The sequence below is a fragment of the Simochromis diagramma genome, unplaced genomic scaffold (assembly GCF_900408965.1).
Source record: "Simochromis diagramma unplaced genomic scaffold, fSimDia1.1 OVJJ01000123.1, whole genome shotgun sequence".
Classification (NCBI taxonomy): Eukaryota; Metazoa; Chordata; class Actinopteri; order Cichliformes; family Cichlidae; genus Simochromis; species Simochromis diagramma.
Window position 1 is genome coordinate 1,962,339 of NW_024386778.1, and position 19,716 is coordinate 1,982,054.

At 41.8% G+C, this 19,716-nt stretch overlaps 1 protein-coding gene across 5 annotated transcripts in view; it reads right to left on the bottom strand.

Moving 5' to 3' along the window:
- Positions 1-4,139: 4,139 nt before the first annotated feature.
- Positions 4,140-19,716, bottom strand: part of LOC120721178 (galactosylgalactosylxylosylprotein 3-beta-glucuronosyltransferase 1) — a 53,362-nt gene continuing 37,785 nt past the window's right edge. For 4 of the 5 annotated variants that reach the window (XM_040011328.1, XM_040011319.1, XM_040011310.1 and 1 more), the window contains 4 exons: positions 8,561-8,703; positions 7,057-7,568; positions 5,731-6,027; positions 4,141-5,385 (listed from right to left, as the gene is read on the bottom strand). In XM_040011328.1, the coding sequence (XP_039867262.1) occupies positions 5,299-5,385; positions 5,731-6,027; positions 7,057-7,568; positions 8,561-8,672 (1,008 nt within the window). In that variant the 5' untranslated portion in view covers positions 8,673-8,703 and the 3' untranslated portion in view covers positions 4,141-5,298. Of the gene's footprint in view, positions 5,386-5,730; positions 6,028-7,056; positions 7,569-8,560; positions 8,704-19,716 lie in introns of all 5 variants that reach the window. The other variant, XM_040011347.1, reaches the window with a different exon arrangement.

The following is a 19,716-nucleotide window of genomic DNA, read 5'->3' on the forward strand; positions in this document are numbered from 1 at the left end:
CATTCAAATATACAGTTGAAACCAGATATTTACACACTCTTCAGATCAAAACACAAACACTTTTTTAATTGTAACATCAAATCAGACTAAATGTTTATTTTTTTAGATTGATAAATATAAAAAACATATTTGTTAACTTTAAGAGTAAAGAGAGAAACTATCTGTATTTCTTAATTGCAAATGGCACCAAATTGTATTCAAAACTGAGCCACACTTATGGAGCTCCACAATTCTTTTTCTGGTGTTTTGGTTGACATCTCTTGATTTTCCCATGTCACAGAAACAGGCTCTGTGTTTTGCCTTATATGCATCCACAGCTGTGCCACCAGTTTACTCACATGGACTCTATGAACCTATCAGAAGCTTCTTCAGCTCAGAATGGAATCGTCTGGAGTTTCTTATTAATTAACAATAAACTTAGTGTACATTGTTGAGACTAGTAGTTAAACATATGCCATTTTATGACCAGTAGTCAATGTAGTAAATTAGGTTAACAGCTGTAGGCCATATATTATCCTTTAGTTCTGATGGTGTGCTATGTATGTAGTTTAGTCTTTATTATACTCTTGAATAAAAGAAACATAATCATTTTGTAGTTCATTAGATAAAGTGTGCATTACTCTGTATCCTTGATCAGCTGTGAATGTCTTACACTGTTTTCTTGAAATGTTTTATTGCTGAAATCATGTGAAGAAGGCTGTAACAAGGAGACTAGGTGTCTGGGCAGAAGAGATAAAACCACATTCCTTACCCCCCTTCCTACTTCACACAGAAAGACAGGGAGGCAAGGTCAGGAGCCAGCCTCGCTAAGAATTAGAAAAACATGTGAAGATGCAGCTTTTATGACAAAGAGGGGGGCTGTTACTAGCTATAAAAGTCTGTGAAAGTTGCTACCATTTTGAGACATGCTGTCGAACCTCTGCAGGCATCTCTCCCGTCCGGACGTTGTAATGCTCTGACTGTTGAATTGTATGGAAATAAATGATTGTTGATTGAGCATTTATACACCGAGTATTGTCCTTCCTTCAGCCCAAAGATTAAAAGAATTGGGAGATTTCAACAACATGTACTCCTAAATTTGATCAAAGTGATAAAAAATAGACAGCTCTGTCTCTCTTTATTCTGACATTTAACTAATTCAAAATATATTTCAATATTTATCTAAAACAAAAGTTTACTCTAAATTGATGTTGTACGGTACAAATGTTTTATGTTTTCTCCCTAAAGTGTATGTAAATATCTGGTTACAAATGTGAATATCCTGCTGTGTACTGAAATCCCTCTTGTTTTGCATAGAAATATACTGAACAACATACAAAGTATAATATATAAAATAACATTTACCTGAGTTTTTTCTTTGAAAGAAGCCTCTAATGTCCATTCTTATATTTCAGTACATAACTGAAACCGATTTAGTCGGGGAGGGTAAGAACTGAAAATATGAAATAAACACACATGTAAGCTAAGACTCTCTAAAAAATAGCATTTGTTCGGCTTTTCATTTCGCCATTTGTTGATTCACTTGAAGAGCAAGTAACGTAATATTGGTCAAGTGATCAGTTTGATATCAATCTTTCGTGATACACCGTCATATTTACATTATTTGTACGGTGCGAATGATTTGCTTTGGTACCTGCTCAAACTTAAGCTCTCCTTAGTATGGCTGGCTCCGTTTCTCCCAACAGCGCACTCACAGGCGGCAGCTGCCCCGCCCCCTCGCTCAGTCGCTTAGTGCCTGAGCTCGGATCATACCAATATCAGGGGGGATTCACGCACAGTCGTAAATTCCCACAGTGTGCACTATGTGCTTCGAATATTGTGTGTACTTTTTGTTTTATACAGTTGTCAGCCAGGCATCTAACTATGAAAAAATTACACTCCAAAAGACCCCGGGCTTCTGACAAAACAACCCGGGCTTAAGCCCAGTAAGCCACCCCCACGCTCCGCCCCTGCTTTAGATTGTTGGGGCTTTTTTTAAACCAACCACTGGCATCAAATTTAGGACTTAGCAATTCATCATAAAGTTGAGGTATTATCCTCAAACATATTTGCGAGTCCTTTTTAGTTGTATATAAAAATGATTTCTAGGGCACTAAGGCTAATCACACACTAATTAGAACAATTGGATAACATTGTGAAAAAGAAAAACAAAATAATGTTTGAAAAACTAGATATGTAATTTTTTCATGTAGATTTCAAACAACAAACTATTTGATGTCAACATATTTTTGTTACATCTGCAGTGCTCGTTGGTGTGTGTGAGTATATCCTTCTGTCTTGCTTCACATTTTACTTCTGCTTGGCTAGCTTTAGCCATGCTAGCATCAGCACAGGTAGAAACAGATATACATCAGAGAATCGGCCATGCATCTAAACTCAAAAGGAAAACTATAAAAATAAAAATATGGATAACTTTCAGATTAGATCCACATTTCCAACAGTAAATACACATTATTTCATATTATGCTAAAGTCAATGGTTATCCATTTTAGGCTACGTCCACACGTACACGGGTATTTTTGAAAACTGAGATTTTTCGTTTTAAAAAATAATCCCGTCCACACGTAAATGCAGAAATGAAGGAAAACGCTGCTAGGAACATGCCAAAGCAACATGTGGCGATATATTCCTAACCTGTAGAAATGTTGGCCAATCAGAAGTCTAGAAGCCTCGGTGGGAAATAGTAAACAAAGCTGGGGCATAGAAGCAGAACCGAGTCGTATGTGTGGAGGGACCGTAACTGTGTGTGTATATGTAAGCATTTAAACACTGCAGAGAGTACAATTAACAGCAACAGTATTGTAGAAATTCATTTCACCGAAACAATAACGTGGCGCACTGTGTGACGTCAAAAAAGGCGCACACCTTTGACGCTGCGTTTTCTGCGTTTTCTGCGTTTTTCTCGTCCACACGTAAATGCAAAAACGGAGTTTTCAAAAATATCCACCCTGGCCGGAGTTTTTAAAAAATCTCCGTTTTCAGTGACTGAAAACGCCGTTTACGTTTGCATGAAAGGTGCAAACGCATAGAAAAATCTGCGTTTTCAAAAATAATAATAATAATAATAATGGATTGGATTTATATAGCGCTTTTCAAGGCACCCAAAGCGCTTTACAATACCACTATTCAATCACTCTCACATTCATACACTGGTGGAGGCAGCTACAGTTGTAGCCACAGCTGCCCTGGGGCAGACTGACAGAAGCGAGGCTGCCATATCGCGCCATCGGCCCCTCTGGCCAACACCAGTAGGCAAGTAGGGTAAAGTGTCTTGCCCAAGGACACAACGACCAGGACAGAGAGCCCAGGGTACGTGTGGACGTAGCCTTAGAGAGCTCAGAAATGGCTTCAGGGACTTTGTTGTGACAACAATTTTCATCTGACGTTTGTTTACTGAAAGTCTACCCAGTCAGAAATACAAACTGAACAACACTCATACAAAAGTCTAGACCATACGTTTCCTCTCAGCTCAGTAACCTGGGTTTGGTAAATGAAAAGTGGTTTTGTTACATATGCTGACACTGTCCCTCGTTTCGTTTCTGACACTCCACTCACATATTCACATCATACTTTTCTTCTGTATGGACACACTGGCTCTTTCACTTCAGTCACACTGAATGTGTCAGTAGAACATTTTTTACATGCTGTAGACAGCAGAAAACAGTCAGCTGCCTGTGTTCAATATATGTTGTCTGACTTGTTTGAGAAAAATAGTGTAAGACATGCAAAGCCCCATGGAATGAACTATGACACCATGTTGGAGGGTATATTGTCAAAATAATTATGGTGCCCAATGTCCCAAAAGTTATAAACCCACATTAGAACCAAGGTCAACATGACAATAATCAAGGCAACTTCAGTGATCAACAGTAGTGTGAAAGCTTTAAGAGAAATGTGGAGAAACAGCCTTTCAAAATATTTCTGTGGGAATAGTTTTTACAACTCAAAAGAGTTCTATAAGCAAAATATGAACAAAGAACAAACTATACTATATTACAGGTTAATATGTGAATAAAAGCAGAATCTATTGATTTGCATGTCATAAACCTATATTTTATTCACAATAGAACTCAGAAAACATATCAAATATTTAAACTGAGAGGTTTTGACAAATATTAGTAAATATTTAAATTGTGTTTTTATTTATATTGTTTAAATATTATTTTTTTTTATGTGTTTCATTTCAATAAAAAAAACTTCTAAAAAAGCTTCTAAAAAACGTTTGAAACAACCTGTAATATCTGTGATTCCACGCGTGGGAAAATATAAGAGAAGGGAGCTCATCCAGGTCACTACTTCTGTTTAACTATGGATATGTATCACACATTTGTCTCAATAGCTGCAAAAATTCTAGAAAACCAAATTTATTGAAAATTTAAGGCAAAATTTGACTTCCTGTGACATTTCTGTTTTGGCACTGATAACAATCTGGAGGGGCAGAATATTATTTGGAGGCTTGAATTTATTAAAATACAGCAGAGCTAAGAGAAAAGCCTCATCCAACAAAGTAGATACTTGACCTAGAAACAGGGTTTCTATTATGGCTGTCATAAAAAAAATTCTCAGATACCAATAGATACTAAAAATGTAGATGCTCATTTGCAATAGTATCAATAACAACAGTGCAATCTTTGCCGTTTCTATTTGACATAACTTCACACAGCACGCTGCAGACAGGCAGACACGCAGCTCCTCTCCTCTCTAGCAACTAAACTTGGTGACGTTAACAACATTGAACAACAGTTTGAAGAATTCTGGGGGTCAGTACAGCTTCTGTTAGAACAACAATGAGATACTGATAAGTTATCATAAATGTTAATCTGGCTGAAATGGCATGTAAATGTTAGCTGGTTAACAATGAGCAATTGCCGCATAGTCACAAACCCAACCTCAGGGGGTCACAAGCTTCTTGTGCCAGACCCACGCCGAGATACTTGGGCAGACATCCAATGCAGCAGCCCCTTTGGAAATCAGGGAGCGGCCAGTCTGATAGCCGTATTAGCCATCTGTTCAGTTATCATTAAAGTCTTATAGTGGCAACTATGACTAAAAACCCCGGTGAACTATTTCTTCAGGTCTATGCACTGATGGTCCACTAAGACAAAATGAATTGCTTTGAAAATGTATTACATACAAAGGTCAGACATTCATTTCAAATTAGGTGTGTATTCTGGGTGCCCATATTCTTTGGGTTTGAAGTTGCTTTTCCATTCCCGCACACCCAAAGTAATCACTGTGTTGAAATGCAGTAATTTGCATTTCTAAATCTCCGTTATTACCTGTGTCACGTGAAGGATGTCATATCTCTACGTTAGAGTCTGTAAATCCTTTCTTGCCCTCATTTACCAGCACAGGCTTCTCTGTCCTTGTGTGCCATACTAATACCTAGAGGTAAGGAGAAAGGCATGGACGAGCAAAAAAATACTCAATATGATGAGATACTAATACAGACATTTTGGCTAGAAATGCTGTTTGCTGGTAATAGGCTGCCTCATATCTGCTACACAATATCCAGACGCAGAACATAACATATTTAAAATGAGCCTCTGAGCTTAAAGGGTTGGCGCTAAGCTGACAGTTTAATGACTTTAAGAACAAATTCTTCTGACAACACAAGATCCTAAGACTCGTCTTCTTATTCTACCAGCATTTCCAGATGCAGCTTGTTTCATTGTCATTTCACTGGCATTGCATGACATTTTAAACATATAGAAAGCCTCCTCTTCTTACCTTAGTACAGTTAGCAGCTTTAGGCTCCAAGTCACTGAGAGTGACCAGCTCTTTTAATAAGCTGCTCTCCTGATATCCTCCCTTTACCCCACGCAGCTTGAAATAAGCCTGAGGTTTGGACAGAATGAGCTGCAGGTTCACCGCAAACCCAGCCATGTCAATAGCAAAGGGCCGGTGCGGGTCAAATACAGTTTTCCAGCCAAACACCTTCCCCAAGGTGTTTACTTTGGGTGACTCATAACGCAGGCCACCCACAAAAGCCACGGGCCACACCGACACCTTTTTAGTGGAACGCATCTGTTAGTTGAAAACAGACATAGAAATAAACCACTTATGCAAGTCATTTAAAAACCCATACAAAAGATTACATTTAGCTAAAGATCACAGATGGTAAAAGATGGACGTGGTGTGATGTCAGTTTGTGAAATCTGCATCACAAACTTGGTGTTTAGAAAAGGGACTTAAAAAGTTAGAGCTGAGGACACTGCAATGAGCACGGGATGGTGCTTGTCAATGACGTGCTAATGCACACGCCTACTGTCCTCTAGTTGCTTTTTGACTCTAATGGAATCATCATTTAGAAAATATAAGAGTTTTAAAGCAAGTCGCACAGACCTGTCGGCGACCATCTGGCAATCACCAGTCACTAGGGAAAAATGTGCACTCCCCTGACCAGCTGTTAGTAGTTGCTGAAAGAAACTGTTTGCTAAAGCTCCCAAAAACGCAGAGCTGGAGATAGTCACTGACCTGCTGCTAGTCACTGGTTGCCAAAGTAAAAGTGTTTATTCTGCAAACGGTTAGGGTGCGGTTTCTGGCAGTTGCTAGTGTGAAACTGGTTATAAAGAAGAGTATAAAGCTGTACTGAAAGTCTCTTTGTTATTGCTTATTATTAACATATTATTACATTTGCTTGTAGTAACATGAAAAATGCTAGCTTGTTTGCAGGTACTTTCACTAGCTACGCAGCAGTGAAGTGTGTAGCAACACAAAACATCGAGAACGTTTACTTCTCCTGTTTGTTGTGCAGAAACCTCTATGCAATCATTTTCACATAACAGAAGCCAGTAACCTTCTGCAAGCCTTCATCAATTACTTGAGATATACACATTTTTTCCTTAGCTACTGGAGGTTACCTATGCCTATGTGAGGTGTAACACACACACACACACACACACACACACACACACACACACACACACATATATATATATATATATATATATATATATATATAAAAGACTTGTAACTAGCAACTGAAACCATAAACTCACTGGAAAAGTGTTTCATGAAGTCGTAGATTAAGAAAGCCAAATTAAATTTCCTCACCTCCTCAAACAGCTCCAAGCTATATGTGTTGTCATCATCTGCAAAGTAGACAACCCCAGGCTGGCTGTTATTTACGCTGAAGGTCTCCCGTAACCACCGGAGAGCTAGGTTCCTCTGTATGGTACCACGTGGTATTCGGGGGTCCCTGGTGTCCCCGCGTACCTTATAGTTCCTAGGTGTCTCCACATTGAGGTGGGTGTAGTTGAGCCCTGTGTTGTGGAGAAGATGACTAACCAGACTGGTCCGCCTCTGGGAGTCTTCTACCAGGATCCAATGCAAGTTGACCACATGAAGCAAAGTGTTGGCCAGCCGTGTCAGCTCTGCTTTCTGCACCGGGCGGCTGTAAGTGGGAGTGATGATGTGGATAGTGGGCAATATATCCGACCAGGGTGGAGGGCGGCTGTATATATATTCCGTGCGTACCACCTCCACAATGTCCCGGTTCTGAAGCGAGCATGACTCCTTAAAAGCAAAGGTGTTTCTGGAGTTGGAGTGACCATCAGTTCTGTCATCTAGTCAGTAAGAAAACACATTACAATGAGCTTCTGTGTGCTCACAAATATGGATTGGCATTCATGCTACAGTATATTTCTGTACAGTAAGATTTATTTCTTGATAATTAATTTTACTATGTGAGACAATGTTAATACTCTTTGATCAGATGCTAAGCTGCATCAATAAAGAGATGTAATATTTTCAACACTTGCTGAGGTACACACTAGAAGTAACTTACTTTCCTGCGTACAACTTTGACGACAATATAAAAAATATGCACTATATCCAACCTGGTCTCCTAACAAATGCATTCCTGTATAAGTGAAATACATTCACAATAATATTTAAAATGTATTTTCTCTCCAAAAGACAAAGACTGCATTAGGAGGCAGAAGACCTTCCTCCAACAGACTTTTGTTTTCCATACTCTATTTGTTAAAAAAAACATGATTACATTTAGGAACAGAGCATGCATTGGGTGAGAAGAGACCCTTGCACATTTTAATCACTTTCAGTAGCTCTCCAGTTTCTTGGTATTTTGAGTAAAACGAGTAAGAAATGACAAAATAGCAAAAATAACGGCATGTTGATAACAAACATATTTATATGTCACATATAGAATCTAGGAGAAATGCATTCCACTCAAAATGTAAGCCACAAAGGCAGTCACAGCTCAGGCCAAATCAGTTAACACTTGTATATAAGATTTTCCAATGAGCAAATCTAATATAAAATGCATGCTTTAAGGTTCTATAACCTGCTCACATTTGTTGTACAACTGTGAGCTACTTTGTAACCTGCCTCTAGACCAGCTGTTCCTTTAAATCTGTATCTGACTTATTCAGTGTTGATATCTCTTTCTCTGCTATATACTGGGTCTTGCTGCCTTTGACATACTATACTACACTAAGCTACACTATGCCACAAAGTTTAATTTGCTGCAGATGTAAATTTCAGTCTTTTTTGACTGTCTGAACTTAAGTTTTTTCAACACACATTTTTTTTTTACCCTTTCGAGTGGTAAGCAGAGGAGTGAGGGTGCTCTGGTGCCAAACAGTGATGAGTAGTGTCCAAGGCAACACGATCAATATAATGGCAACGATGTCTCGTCTCTTCGGCATCTCCAGGGTCAGACCTGAATCATGTTCCTACCTGCAAGGGTGTGTAACACACGATGGGTGCACAGTTATAAGAACTAGAAAGCTGTGAATTGTCTGAGATCATACTTGCATCTCACTGAACCAATTAAAAGGTCTTTATTTTGTTTTCTATATTTAATACATTGAATAAACTGAGGCATTCATTATGACATAAACTAATTTTATGTCAAAGGTGGGCAGGTGGGACCCAAACAGAAGTCACAGACACATACGAATAAACTAAAAAACAGCCTTCTATTAGCTGGAATGCCAAAGTCCATAAATAAATCCAAAATCTCAAACAGACACACAATACACAGGCAGGAAACTGAAGATTGGTTAACAGACACTCAGATAAAGAACAAAAGGAAATTGGGCCAGATATACATCAACACAGTGAGGACAAATTATTGGTAGTGGAAACACCTGGAAAACAATAACAGCTGAAACTAATCAGGGGTAACAAGACAAGGGAAGTAAGACGAAATACGAGACACAGGAAACAAATAATTACCAAAATAAAACATGAAGTAACTAAACAACACATAAAAAGATATTGGGGAAAATAAACTCAAATTTTAAAGATCAAAGTATAAACAATAGTAAAGTCTAAAAGAAAACCAGATAACAAAGGTAGCAAGAACAAGAAACTAAACACAGAAACTTTACAATAATAAAGAGAATTCCAAACAAAAAAACTCAACTACATGTAATAACTAAGTCTTAATGTAGTAATGCTAAGTAATACTAACACACAATACTAGCTAAACATGAACAGTCCAAAACTCTGAATTCTGGGTCAAGGACCCAGGACCACGCCAATATGTAAGTCATTTCAATTTGTATTCTAAGGTATACAGGGAGTGCAGAATTATTAGGCAAATGAGTATTTTGTCCACATCATCCTCTTCATGCATGTTGTCTTACTCCAAGCTGTATAGGCTCGAAAGCCTACTACCAATTAAGCATATTAGGTGATGTGCATCGCTGTAATGAGAAGGGGTGTGGTCTAATGACATCAACACCCTATATCAGGTGTGCATAATTATTAGGCAACTTCCTTTCCTTTGGCAAAATGGGTCAAAAGAAGGACTTGACAGGCTCAGAAAAGTCAAAAATAGTGAGATATCTTGCAGAGGGATGCAGCAGTCTCAAAATTGCAAAGCTTCTGAAGCGTGATCATCGAACAATCAAGCGTTTCATTCAAAATGGTCAACAGGGTCGCAAGAAGCGTGTGGAAAAACCAAGGCGCAAAATAACTGCCCATGAACTGAGAAAAGTCAAGCATGCAGCTGCCAAGATGCCACTTGCCACCAGTTTGGCCATATTTCAGAGCTGCAACATCACTGGAGTGCCCAAAAGCACAAGGTGTGCAATACTCAGAGACATGGCCAAGGTAAGAAAGGCTGAAAGACGACCACCACTGAACAAGACACACAAGCTGAAACGTCAAGACTGGGCCAAGAAATATCTCAAGACTGATTTTTCTAAGGTTTTATGGACTGCTGAAATGAGAGTGAGTCTTGATGGGCCAGATGGATGGGCCCGTGGCTGGATTGGTAAAGGGCAGAGAGCTCCAGTCCGACTCAGACGCCAGCAAGGTGGAGGTGGAGTACTGGTTTGGGCTGGTATCATCAAAGATGAGCTTGTGGGGCCTTTTCGGGTTGAGGATGGAGTCAAGCTCAACTCCCAGTCCTACTGCCAGTTTCTGGAAGACACCTTCTTCAAGCAGTGGTACAGGAAGAAGTCTGCATCCTTCAAGAAAAACATGATTTTCATGCAGGACAATGCTCCATCACACGCGTCCAAGTACTCCACAGCGTGGCTGGCAAGAAAGGGTATAAAAGAAGAAAAACTAATGACATGGCCACCTTGTTCACCTGATCTGAACCCCATTGAGAACCTGTGGTCCATCATCAAATGTGAGATTTACAAGGAGGGAAAACAGTACACCCCTCTGAACAGTGTCTGGGAGGCTGTGGTTGCTGCTGCACGCAATGTTGATGGTGAACAGATCAAAACACTGACAGAATCCATGGATGGCAGGCTTTTGAGTGTCCTTGCAAAGAAAGGTGGCTATATTGGGCGCTGATTTGTTTTTGTTTTGTTTTTGAATGTCAGAAATGTATATTTGTGAATGTGGAGATGTTAATAAACTAATCCGTAAGGCCAGTAATGTTGTGGGGATGGAGCTGGACTCCCTCAAGGTGGTGTCAGAGAGGCGGACGCTGTCCAAGATAAAGACAATGTTGGATAACACCTCCCACCCACTCCATGACATGCTGGTCAGTCACAGGAGCACGTTCAGTGAGAGACTGAGATTACCGAAAAGCACCACTGAACGACGCAGGAAATCTTTCCTGCCTGTGGCCATCTCCCTGTACAACGCATCCACTTAACACACTGGTTACTGCTACAACTACACGTTTCTTTTCCAGCTATTTATTTATGAGTGACTTATGTATGTATGTATATATATGTATAGTTAGCGTATTGTCTGTCTTGTCTTAATGTTGGTTTATGTTGGTTTATAATGGAGCATTGTAACAAAAAATAATTTCCCCCAGGGATCAATAAAGTATTCTGATTCTGATTCTGATTATATTGGTTTCACTGGTAAAAATAAATAATTGAAATGGGTATATATTTGTTTTTTGTTAAGTTGCCTAATAATTATGCACAGTAACAGTCACCTGCACACACAGATACCCCCCTAAAATAGCTAAAACTAAAAACAAACTAAAAACTACTTCCAAAAACATTCAGCTTTGATATTAATGAGTTTTTTGGGTTCATTGAGAACATGGTTGTTGTTCAATAATAAAATTATTTACTTTTTTAAAATGTAATTGTTACTTATAACATGTATGTAACTTTGTAATTTTAACATGTTGTCGCCTCTTGGCCAGGACTCCCTTGAAAAAGAGGTTTTTAATCTCAACGGGACTTTTCCTGGTAAAATAAAGGTTAATAATAATAATAATTATTCCTCAAAAATACAACTTGCCTAATAATTCTGCACTCCCTGTATAATTGGGTTTGAAGTGCTTTTCAAACATTCCCTTCTTTCAAAAGTAGTAGCAGATTCTCTTTAACATGAGTGGATGAGCTGGTTTTTGAGTCTGTAGATATAATGGCCCTTTGCTAGAGGTGGATTACATTTTGAAGTGTATGTTGCATGGAACACGGTGGCCCTCAATTTAACACTGTCATACTGTAGCTGCAAGGCACAAACTTCAAGGAAAGAGGAATTTTGTTAAATAGTCACAGTCTGCTGGAGCAGGCCGAATATAGGTCAGAGACTGCTCTAAGCTTCCTATTTTATCACAGCTGAAGATGTACTGGTGTACTATTATAGCAATTAAGCTAATGATTTGAAGAGGGCTACCATGCTTCTCAACACAGTGGGCACAGACAGACAGTAGTTGTCATGAATTCACAATGAATATGTATATAAGCATTACACCCAAACATTATTACATCAATATATCTATATATATATATATCTATATATATATATCTATATATATATATATATATATATATTAAAACAAAACAAAAAAAACACCCAGCACGCCCCTGCGGGTGGTTTATCCTTCAAGCTCGGGTCCTCTACCAGAGGCCTGGGAGCTTGAGGGTCCTGCGCAGTATCTTAGCTGTTCCCAGGACTGCGCTCTTCTGGACAGAGATCTCCGATGTTATTCCCGGGATCTGCTGGAGCCACTCGCCTAGCTTGGGAGTCACCGCACCTAGTGCTCCGATTACCACGGGGACCACCGTTACCTTCACCCTCCACATCTTCTCGAGCTCTTCTCTGAGCCCTTGGTATTTCTCCAGCTTCTCGTGTTCCTTCTTCCTGATATTGCTGTCATTCGGAACCGCTACATCGATCACTACGGCCGACTTCTTCTGTTTGTCTGCCACCACTATGTCCGGTTGGTTAGCCACCACCATTTTGTCCGTCTGTATCTGGAAGTCCCACAGGATCTTAGCTCGGTCATTCTCCACCACCCTTGGGGGCATCTCCCATTTTGACCTCGGGACTTCCAGGTTATACTCGGCACTGATGTTCCTGTACACTATGCCGGCCACTTGGTTATGGCGTTCCATGTATGCCTTGCCTGCTAGCATCTTGCACCCTGCTGTTATGTGCTGGATTGTCTCTGGGGCATCTTTACACAGCCTGCACCTGGGGTCTTGCCTGGTGTGATAGACCCCAGCCTCTATGGATCTTGTGCTCAGAGCTTGTTCTTGTGCTGCCATGATTAGTGCCTCTGTGCTGTCTTTCAGTCCAGCTTTGTCCAGCCACTGGTAGGATTTCTGGATATCAGCCACCTCCTCTATCTGCCGGTGGTACATGCTGTGCAGGGGCCTGTCCTTCCATGATGGTTCCTCGTCTCCCTCCTCTTTCTTGGGTTTCTGCTGTCTGAGGTATTCACTGAGCACGCTGTCAGTTGGGGCCATCTTCCCAATGTATTCTTGGATGTTCGTTGTCTCATCCTGGACTGTGGTGCTGACACTCACCAGTCCCCGGCCCCCTTCCTTCCGCTTAACGTACAGCCTCAGGGTGCTGGACTTGGGGTGAAACCCTCCATGCATGGTAAGGAGCTTATATATATATATATATATATATATATATATATATATATATATATATATATATTTGTATAGTTTAAAAGTGAGCTGACTTAAGCCTTCTTTCCATTATAGCAGTCATTACCATGTTAATGAAGACCATCTTGGAGGAGACTGTGGTTTGGGCAAGGACTCAGTAAGGACCAGAGCCAGCATCCCCAAAAGCAGTGATGACTGAGTGTTATGAAGAGTTTGAAAATTGTTTTGAATATATAACTGGTAGGCTTACAATGACCTTGGTCAGGTGGTCAAGGATCTCCTTGTATGAGGCAGAGATAGAATAGAATAGCATAGAATTCAACTTTATTGTCATTGCATCCGTCACAAGTACAAGGCAACGAAATGCAGTTTGCATCCATCCAGAAGTGCTTTAGCCATGATATAGATATATTACAAAATATATATTAGCAATAATATAGGTATATAGATATATTACAGAAATCTGTCTGTTATAGGGCAGCACGGTGGCACGGTGGTTAGCACTGTTGCCGCACAGCAAGAAGGTCCTGAGTTCAATTCCAACATCAGGCCAGGGTCTTTCTGTGTGGAGTTTGCATGTTCTCCCCGTGTTTGCGTGGGTTCACTCCGGGTACTCCGGCTTCCTCCCACCGTCCAAAGACATGCAGCTTGTGGGGATAGGTTAATTGGATAATCCAAATTGCCATTAGGTGTGAATGTGCGAGTGAATGTGAGCGTGAATGGTTGTCTGTCCCTGTGTGTTGGCCCTGCGACAGACTGGCGACCTGTCCAGGGTGTACCCCGCCTCTCGCCCTATGACAGCTGGGATAGGCTCCAGCGCCCCCCGCGACCCTGAAAAGGATAAGCGGAAGCGAATGGATGGATGGATGGAGGGTCTGTTATAGGTATGAGGGTACAAAAATGGGTCTACTATGGGTATGTTACAATGTACACGGTATGAATGTATATTATGAATATGCTATAACTATAAGTATGTACAGGCTGTAGTGGATATACAAGCTATCTGCAGGCTATAAGCAGGATATAAATATGAAACTATACAGAAATATGAAATATAAAGCTATACAGAAATATGCATGTTATAAACAGTTATAAACAGTTGTAGAATTATAATTATCGTATTGTACAGAATGATTATTTACACAGAATTATACAGTAGTGCAGTTAAGATAAGTGAAATATGTGGCTAATTTCTACAGAGGCTATATAAAGTGCTAGTGGTTGTGGGTGTGTGTATGTTCATTCCATTATTTTGACATGGGTCAGATGTCAGGTGGCAGAGTTCAGAAGTCTGACAGCTGTGGGGAAGAAGCTGTTCCGGTACCTGGTGGTCTTAGTCTGGAGGCTCTTGTAGCGCCTCCCAGAGGGCAGGAGGGTGAAGAGTCCATGTGATGGGTGACTCGGGTCTTTGATGATTTTCCCAGCCCTTTTCAGACACCGCCTCCTGTAGATGTCATTTATGGCAGGAAGTGGAGCTCCGGTGATGCGCTGGGCAGTTTTCACGACCCTCTGCAACGCCTTCCGGTCCGAGACAGAGCAGTTCCCAGACTGTTATACAGTTGGCCAGGATGCTCTCGATGGTGCAGCGATAGAAGTTCACCAGGATGTCTGAGGACAGGTGGTTCTTCCTCAGAGTCCTCAGGAAAAAGAGGCACTGGTGAGCCTTCTTGACCAGCTTGGAGCAGTTGGTCGTCCAGATCAGATGTGAACTCCCAGGAACTTGAAGCTGCTCACACGCTCCATAGCCGTCCCTTTAATGTAGATGGGTGGATGTGGGTCAGCATTCCTCTTGTAGTCCACGATGAGCTCCTTGGTCTTCTCTGTGTTGAACAGCAGGTTGTTTGTGTCGCACCACTCAGCCAGATGATCCACCTCCTCCCATCGTTGTCACTGATGAGGCCAATCACCGTGGTGTCATCTGCAAACTTAATGATGATGTTGGAATCATCGGTAGGTCTGCAGTCATGGATGAAGAGGGAGTAGAGGAAAGGGCTCATCACACAGCCTTGTGGTACACCGGTGTTCACTGTGATTGTAGATGAGCAGCGGTTATCCAGCTGGACATGTTGGGGCGGTTGGTCAGGAAGTCCAGTAACCATTTGCACATGAGGGAACTGATGCCCAGGTCTGTCAGTTTCCTGATGAGTTGTGAGGGGAGGATTGTATTGAATGCTGAACTGAAGTCTATAAACAGCATTCTGGCGTAGGTGTTGTTGTTGTTGTCCAGGTGTGAGAGGACAGAGTGCAGTGCGATGGAGATCCTCTGTGCTCCTGTTTTGACTGTATGTGAATTGGTGGGGGTCCAGGGTGGGGGGGAGACAGGATTTGAAGTGTGCTAGGACCAGCTGCTCTAAGCACTTTGTAATGATGGGGGTGAGTGCTACTGGGCGGTAGTCGTTGAGGCTTGGTGGGTTGGAGTTTTTGGGTATCGGGACGATGGAGGTGGATTTGAAGCAGGCCGGTATCTCAGCGTGGGCCAAGGACAGGTTGAGTATGTCTGTCAGGACTCCTGCAAGCTCCCCAGAACACGCTCTGAGAACACGCCCGGGGATGCCATCAGGGCCTGCAGTCTTGTGGACATTGATCCTGATCAGCACCGCTCCTACATCGGTGGGGAAGAGAGTCAGAGGTTGGTGGTCTGGCGTCATGTCTGCTTTGGTTGTGGTTGTGGGGTTCCCTCGCTCAAAACGAGCATAAAAGTTGTTGAGCTCGTTGAGGAAGGAGACATCAGAGGATGCGGGGGAGGGTTTGGTGGTCCTGTAGTCTGTAATGGTCTGGAGTCCTTGCCACATGCGGCGGGGGTTGTAGTTGGAGAAGTGTTCTTCTACCTTCTTTTTGTAATGGTGTTTGGCTTTTTTTATACCCCTTTTTAGCTTAGCCCTGGCTGTACTGTAGGTGTGTGCATCTCCTGACCTAAAGGCGGTGTTGCGGGCCTTCAGGAGGAGACGAACATCCCGGTTCATCCAAGGCCTCTGGTTGGAGTACATGATGATCCGTTTCTGGGTGGTGACACTGTCTGTAGTTTTGGAGATGTAATCCAGTACAGATGAGGCATACTGGTCCAAGTCTGTGTGGGTGAACGTATTCCAGTCTGTGTTTTTGAATCTGTCCTGGAGCACTGCGTCTGTCCCCTCTGGCCACACTTTAATTGTCCTCACAGCAGGTTTCACACGTTGGATGAGTGGTGAATACCGAGGTGTGAGGAACAGGGAGAGATGGTCCGATTGTCCAATGTGGGGGAGGGGTGTTGCTTTGTAGGCTCTAGCCAGGTTGGAATACACATGGTCTAAAGTCTTGTCTCCTCTGGTGTGGCAGGAGACATGTTGGTGGAATCTGGGGAGGACTGTCTTTAAGTTGGTGTGGTTGAAGTCGCCAGCAACAATAAAAGCAGCCTTGGGGTGTTTAGTCAGGTGTTTGTTAATGGCTGCATAAAGTTCTTTCATGGCCAGCCTAGCATTAGCATCAGGGGGGATATGCACTGCAGTGAGTATGATAGAGGTGAGTTCTCTGGGGAGATAATAAGGTCTGCATTTGACCATTAAAAACTCCGCATTAGGTGAGCAGTGACTCTCAGTGGTAGTAGAGTTCATGCACCAAGCATTGTTAATATAAATGCACAAACCTCCACCTCTGGTCTTGCCGGAGTCATCTGCTAGCCTGTCGGCTTGGTGTGTGTAGCGTCCTGCTAACTCAATAGCATTGTCCGGACAGCTTTTGTTCAACCATGTTTCAGTGAAAAACATGACATTTGAGTCCATAATCCGTCTGTTGTTAGTGATAGAGAGCCGTATCTCAGCCATTTTGTTTGCCAGAGAACGGACATTGGCGAGGAAAATGCTGGGTAAAGGCAGCCGGTGTGGTGTTAGCTTTAGCCTAGCCTGTAGCCCTCCGTACTCATACAGAAAAAATGTTGGGAAAAGCGATCAGGAGAAATTCGGGACAATGAAAAAAGTTGAAGTTTGAGAGAAACTGAATGAGGAAGCAACCTGGCCATACCTAGTGGTAAACAGAGGATATGAAGGGGAAGCATGATGACATTTTAAAGCTGTTGGTAATGGGCTCGAGAGGGCTCAGGAGTAACTTTCTGTTGACATACAATATGGACAGGGGGTGCCCTGACTGGTTACTTCTTACTTCTTTTGAGAATGTGAGGCAAACATTTGAAGATTAAGTGAAGGTCATTGATGTAGAGGTGATGATCTGAAATTTGTAATTTGGTCAAATTACAAAGATGAAGAGAAGTTGAAGGGAGCTTCTGATACTGGAGTTTTTCAATGAGTAGTGATAGCTGAGGTAATGTGGAGAAATAAGCAAGGGGAATCTGTGAGAGATTTTGAAGAAGAAATGCAACTAAGGTAAGATTTTATTGTGGGGATTTTGATAGAAAGGGTTTGATGTGTATTTGAGGAAAAAACTAGGCAATGTAATGATCTTGAAGGACGGAAAGAGTAGGTTGAAACAGGAACGAAAGGAATGAAATGAATTCCAAGAGGTTCAGTCAGTGGGCAAAGTGCTGTGAGTAAGGCTGTTAATGATGGCTTCCTGAGATTAAGCTAATGACCTCTGCAAAGCTAGGGTTTAAATCTTAAATATTATGGGTGAATATTAAAGTACTTGGATTGTGTCTAATTCTGCATGTGGGGCAAGGATCTGTCTGGAGAAAGAGACAACAAGAGACGGCCTGGAACGTGATCTGCTCTGAGTAAGAATTGGTGGGTGACCGACAGCCACGTAAAGTGATGCATGAAGGACATGATAGATGGGGAGTTGCTTCAGCCTTTGTTATTCAAATTCAAAATTCAAATTTTATTTGTCACGTACACAGTCATACACAGTACGATATGCAGTGAAATGCTTAGACAACTGCTCGTGACCTAAAGAAAAAAAAAAGGAAAAGGCTATGAATAAGATAGGAAATAAATATGAAAAATTAAAAAGGGTAAATTTAACTAGGAAGGAATAAAATATAAATTAAGGTTAAAAATGAAATAACTGTACAACACAAATTAGAATGAAGGGTAAATTTAACTGGGAAAGAATAAGATAAAATATATAAATTAAAGTTGAAAATAAAATAACTGTACAACAAAATACACAATACACAGTATAGAACTATATAAGAATGTATGAAGAAATATAAATAAATATATATATACACAATAACAGCAGCTGTACAAGTATTAACTGGAAATGAAGAATATAGTGACCAGTGTTGTGCGATCCACATTATGTCTTGTGCAGTGCAAATATGCTTAAAGTGATTTAAGTGATGAAGTGAAAACAATGTCCAGAATGTCCAGTGTGTGTAAGAACTATATGTGTGGGTCAGTACTGTGTGGTGGTGTGATTGAGAGACCGTATCGCCTGCGGGAAGAAGCTCCTCCTCAGTCTCTCTGTGTTGGTCTTCAGGGAGCGGAATCGCTTTCCTGACCTCAACAGAGACAACAGTCTGTTGTTGGGATGGCTGAGGTCCTTCACGATCTTCCTGGCCTTGGTCCAGCACCGCCTGCTGTAGATTGAGTGCAGGTCAGGAAGCTCCGAGCAGATGGTGCGCTCAGCTGACCGCACAACCCTCTGTAGAGCTCGTCTGTCCTGCATGGTGCTGTTCCCGAACCAGGTTAAGATGTTTCCCGTCAGGATGCTCTCTATGGTGCACGAGTAAAAGTTCCTGAGCACCTTGGAGGGCAGTTGGAAGTCTCTCAAGCGTCTGAGGTGGTAGAGATGCTGACGGGCCTTTTTCACCACGGTGTTGATGTGACAGGACCATGACAGGTCCTGCGTGATGTGAACTCAAAGGTATTTGAAGCTGTCCACTCTCTCCACTGGGCACTCATTGATGACAGGGGTCTGGTAGTTCCTCTCCTGCTTAGTGCTGAAGTCCACTATCAGCTCCTTTGTCTTACTGACGTTTAGAAGGAGGTTGTTCCTCTGGCACCAGTTCTCCAGATTCCTAATCTCCTTCAGGTAGGCCGTCTCGTTGTTATCAGAGATCATGTGTAGTGAATAAGGATTAATCTTTTTGACCATTTGTTCCCCCACAGCGATATCTACTGGGTCGTTCCCTAAATGGCTGAAGATGATGGGAAATAGTTTTTGAGCTACTGTGAAAATTTGGACGGCCAATTAGATGAGAACGACTTTGTCACCATAATAACCTCCAGAAACTATTGAAAAAGCAACACATTTTTAGAGCTGAATGTCATCAGCAGGACAGCTGATCATCATAAAAGAAAGGGCGATTGGGGCGATCGTGGCTCAAGAGTTGGGAGTTCGCCTTGTAATCGGACGGTTGCCGGTTCGAGCCCCGGCTTGGACAGTCTCGGTCGTTGTGTCCTTGGGCGAAACACTTCACCCGTTGCCTACTGGTGGTGGTCAGAGGGCCCGGTGGCGCCAGTGTCCGGCAGCCTCACCT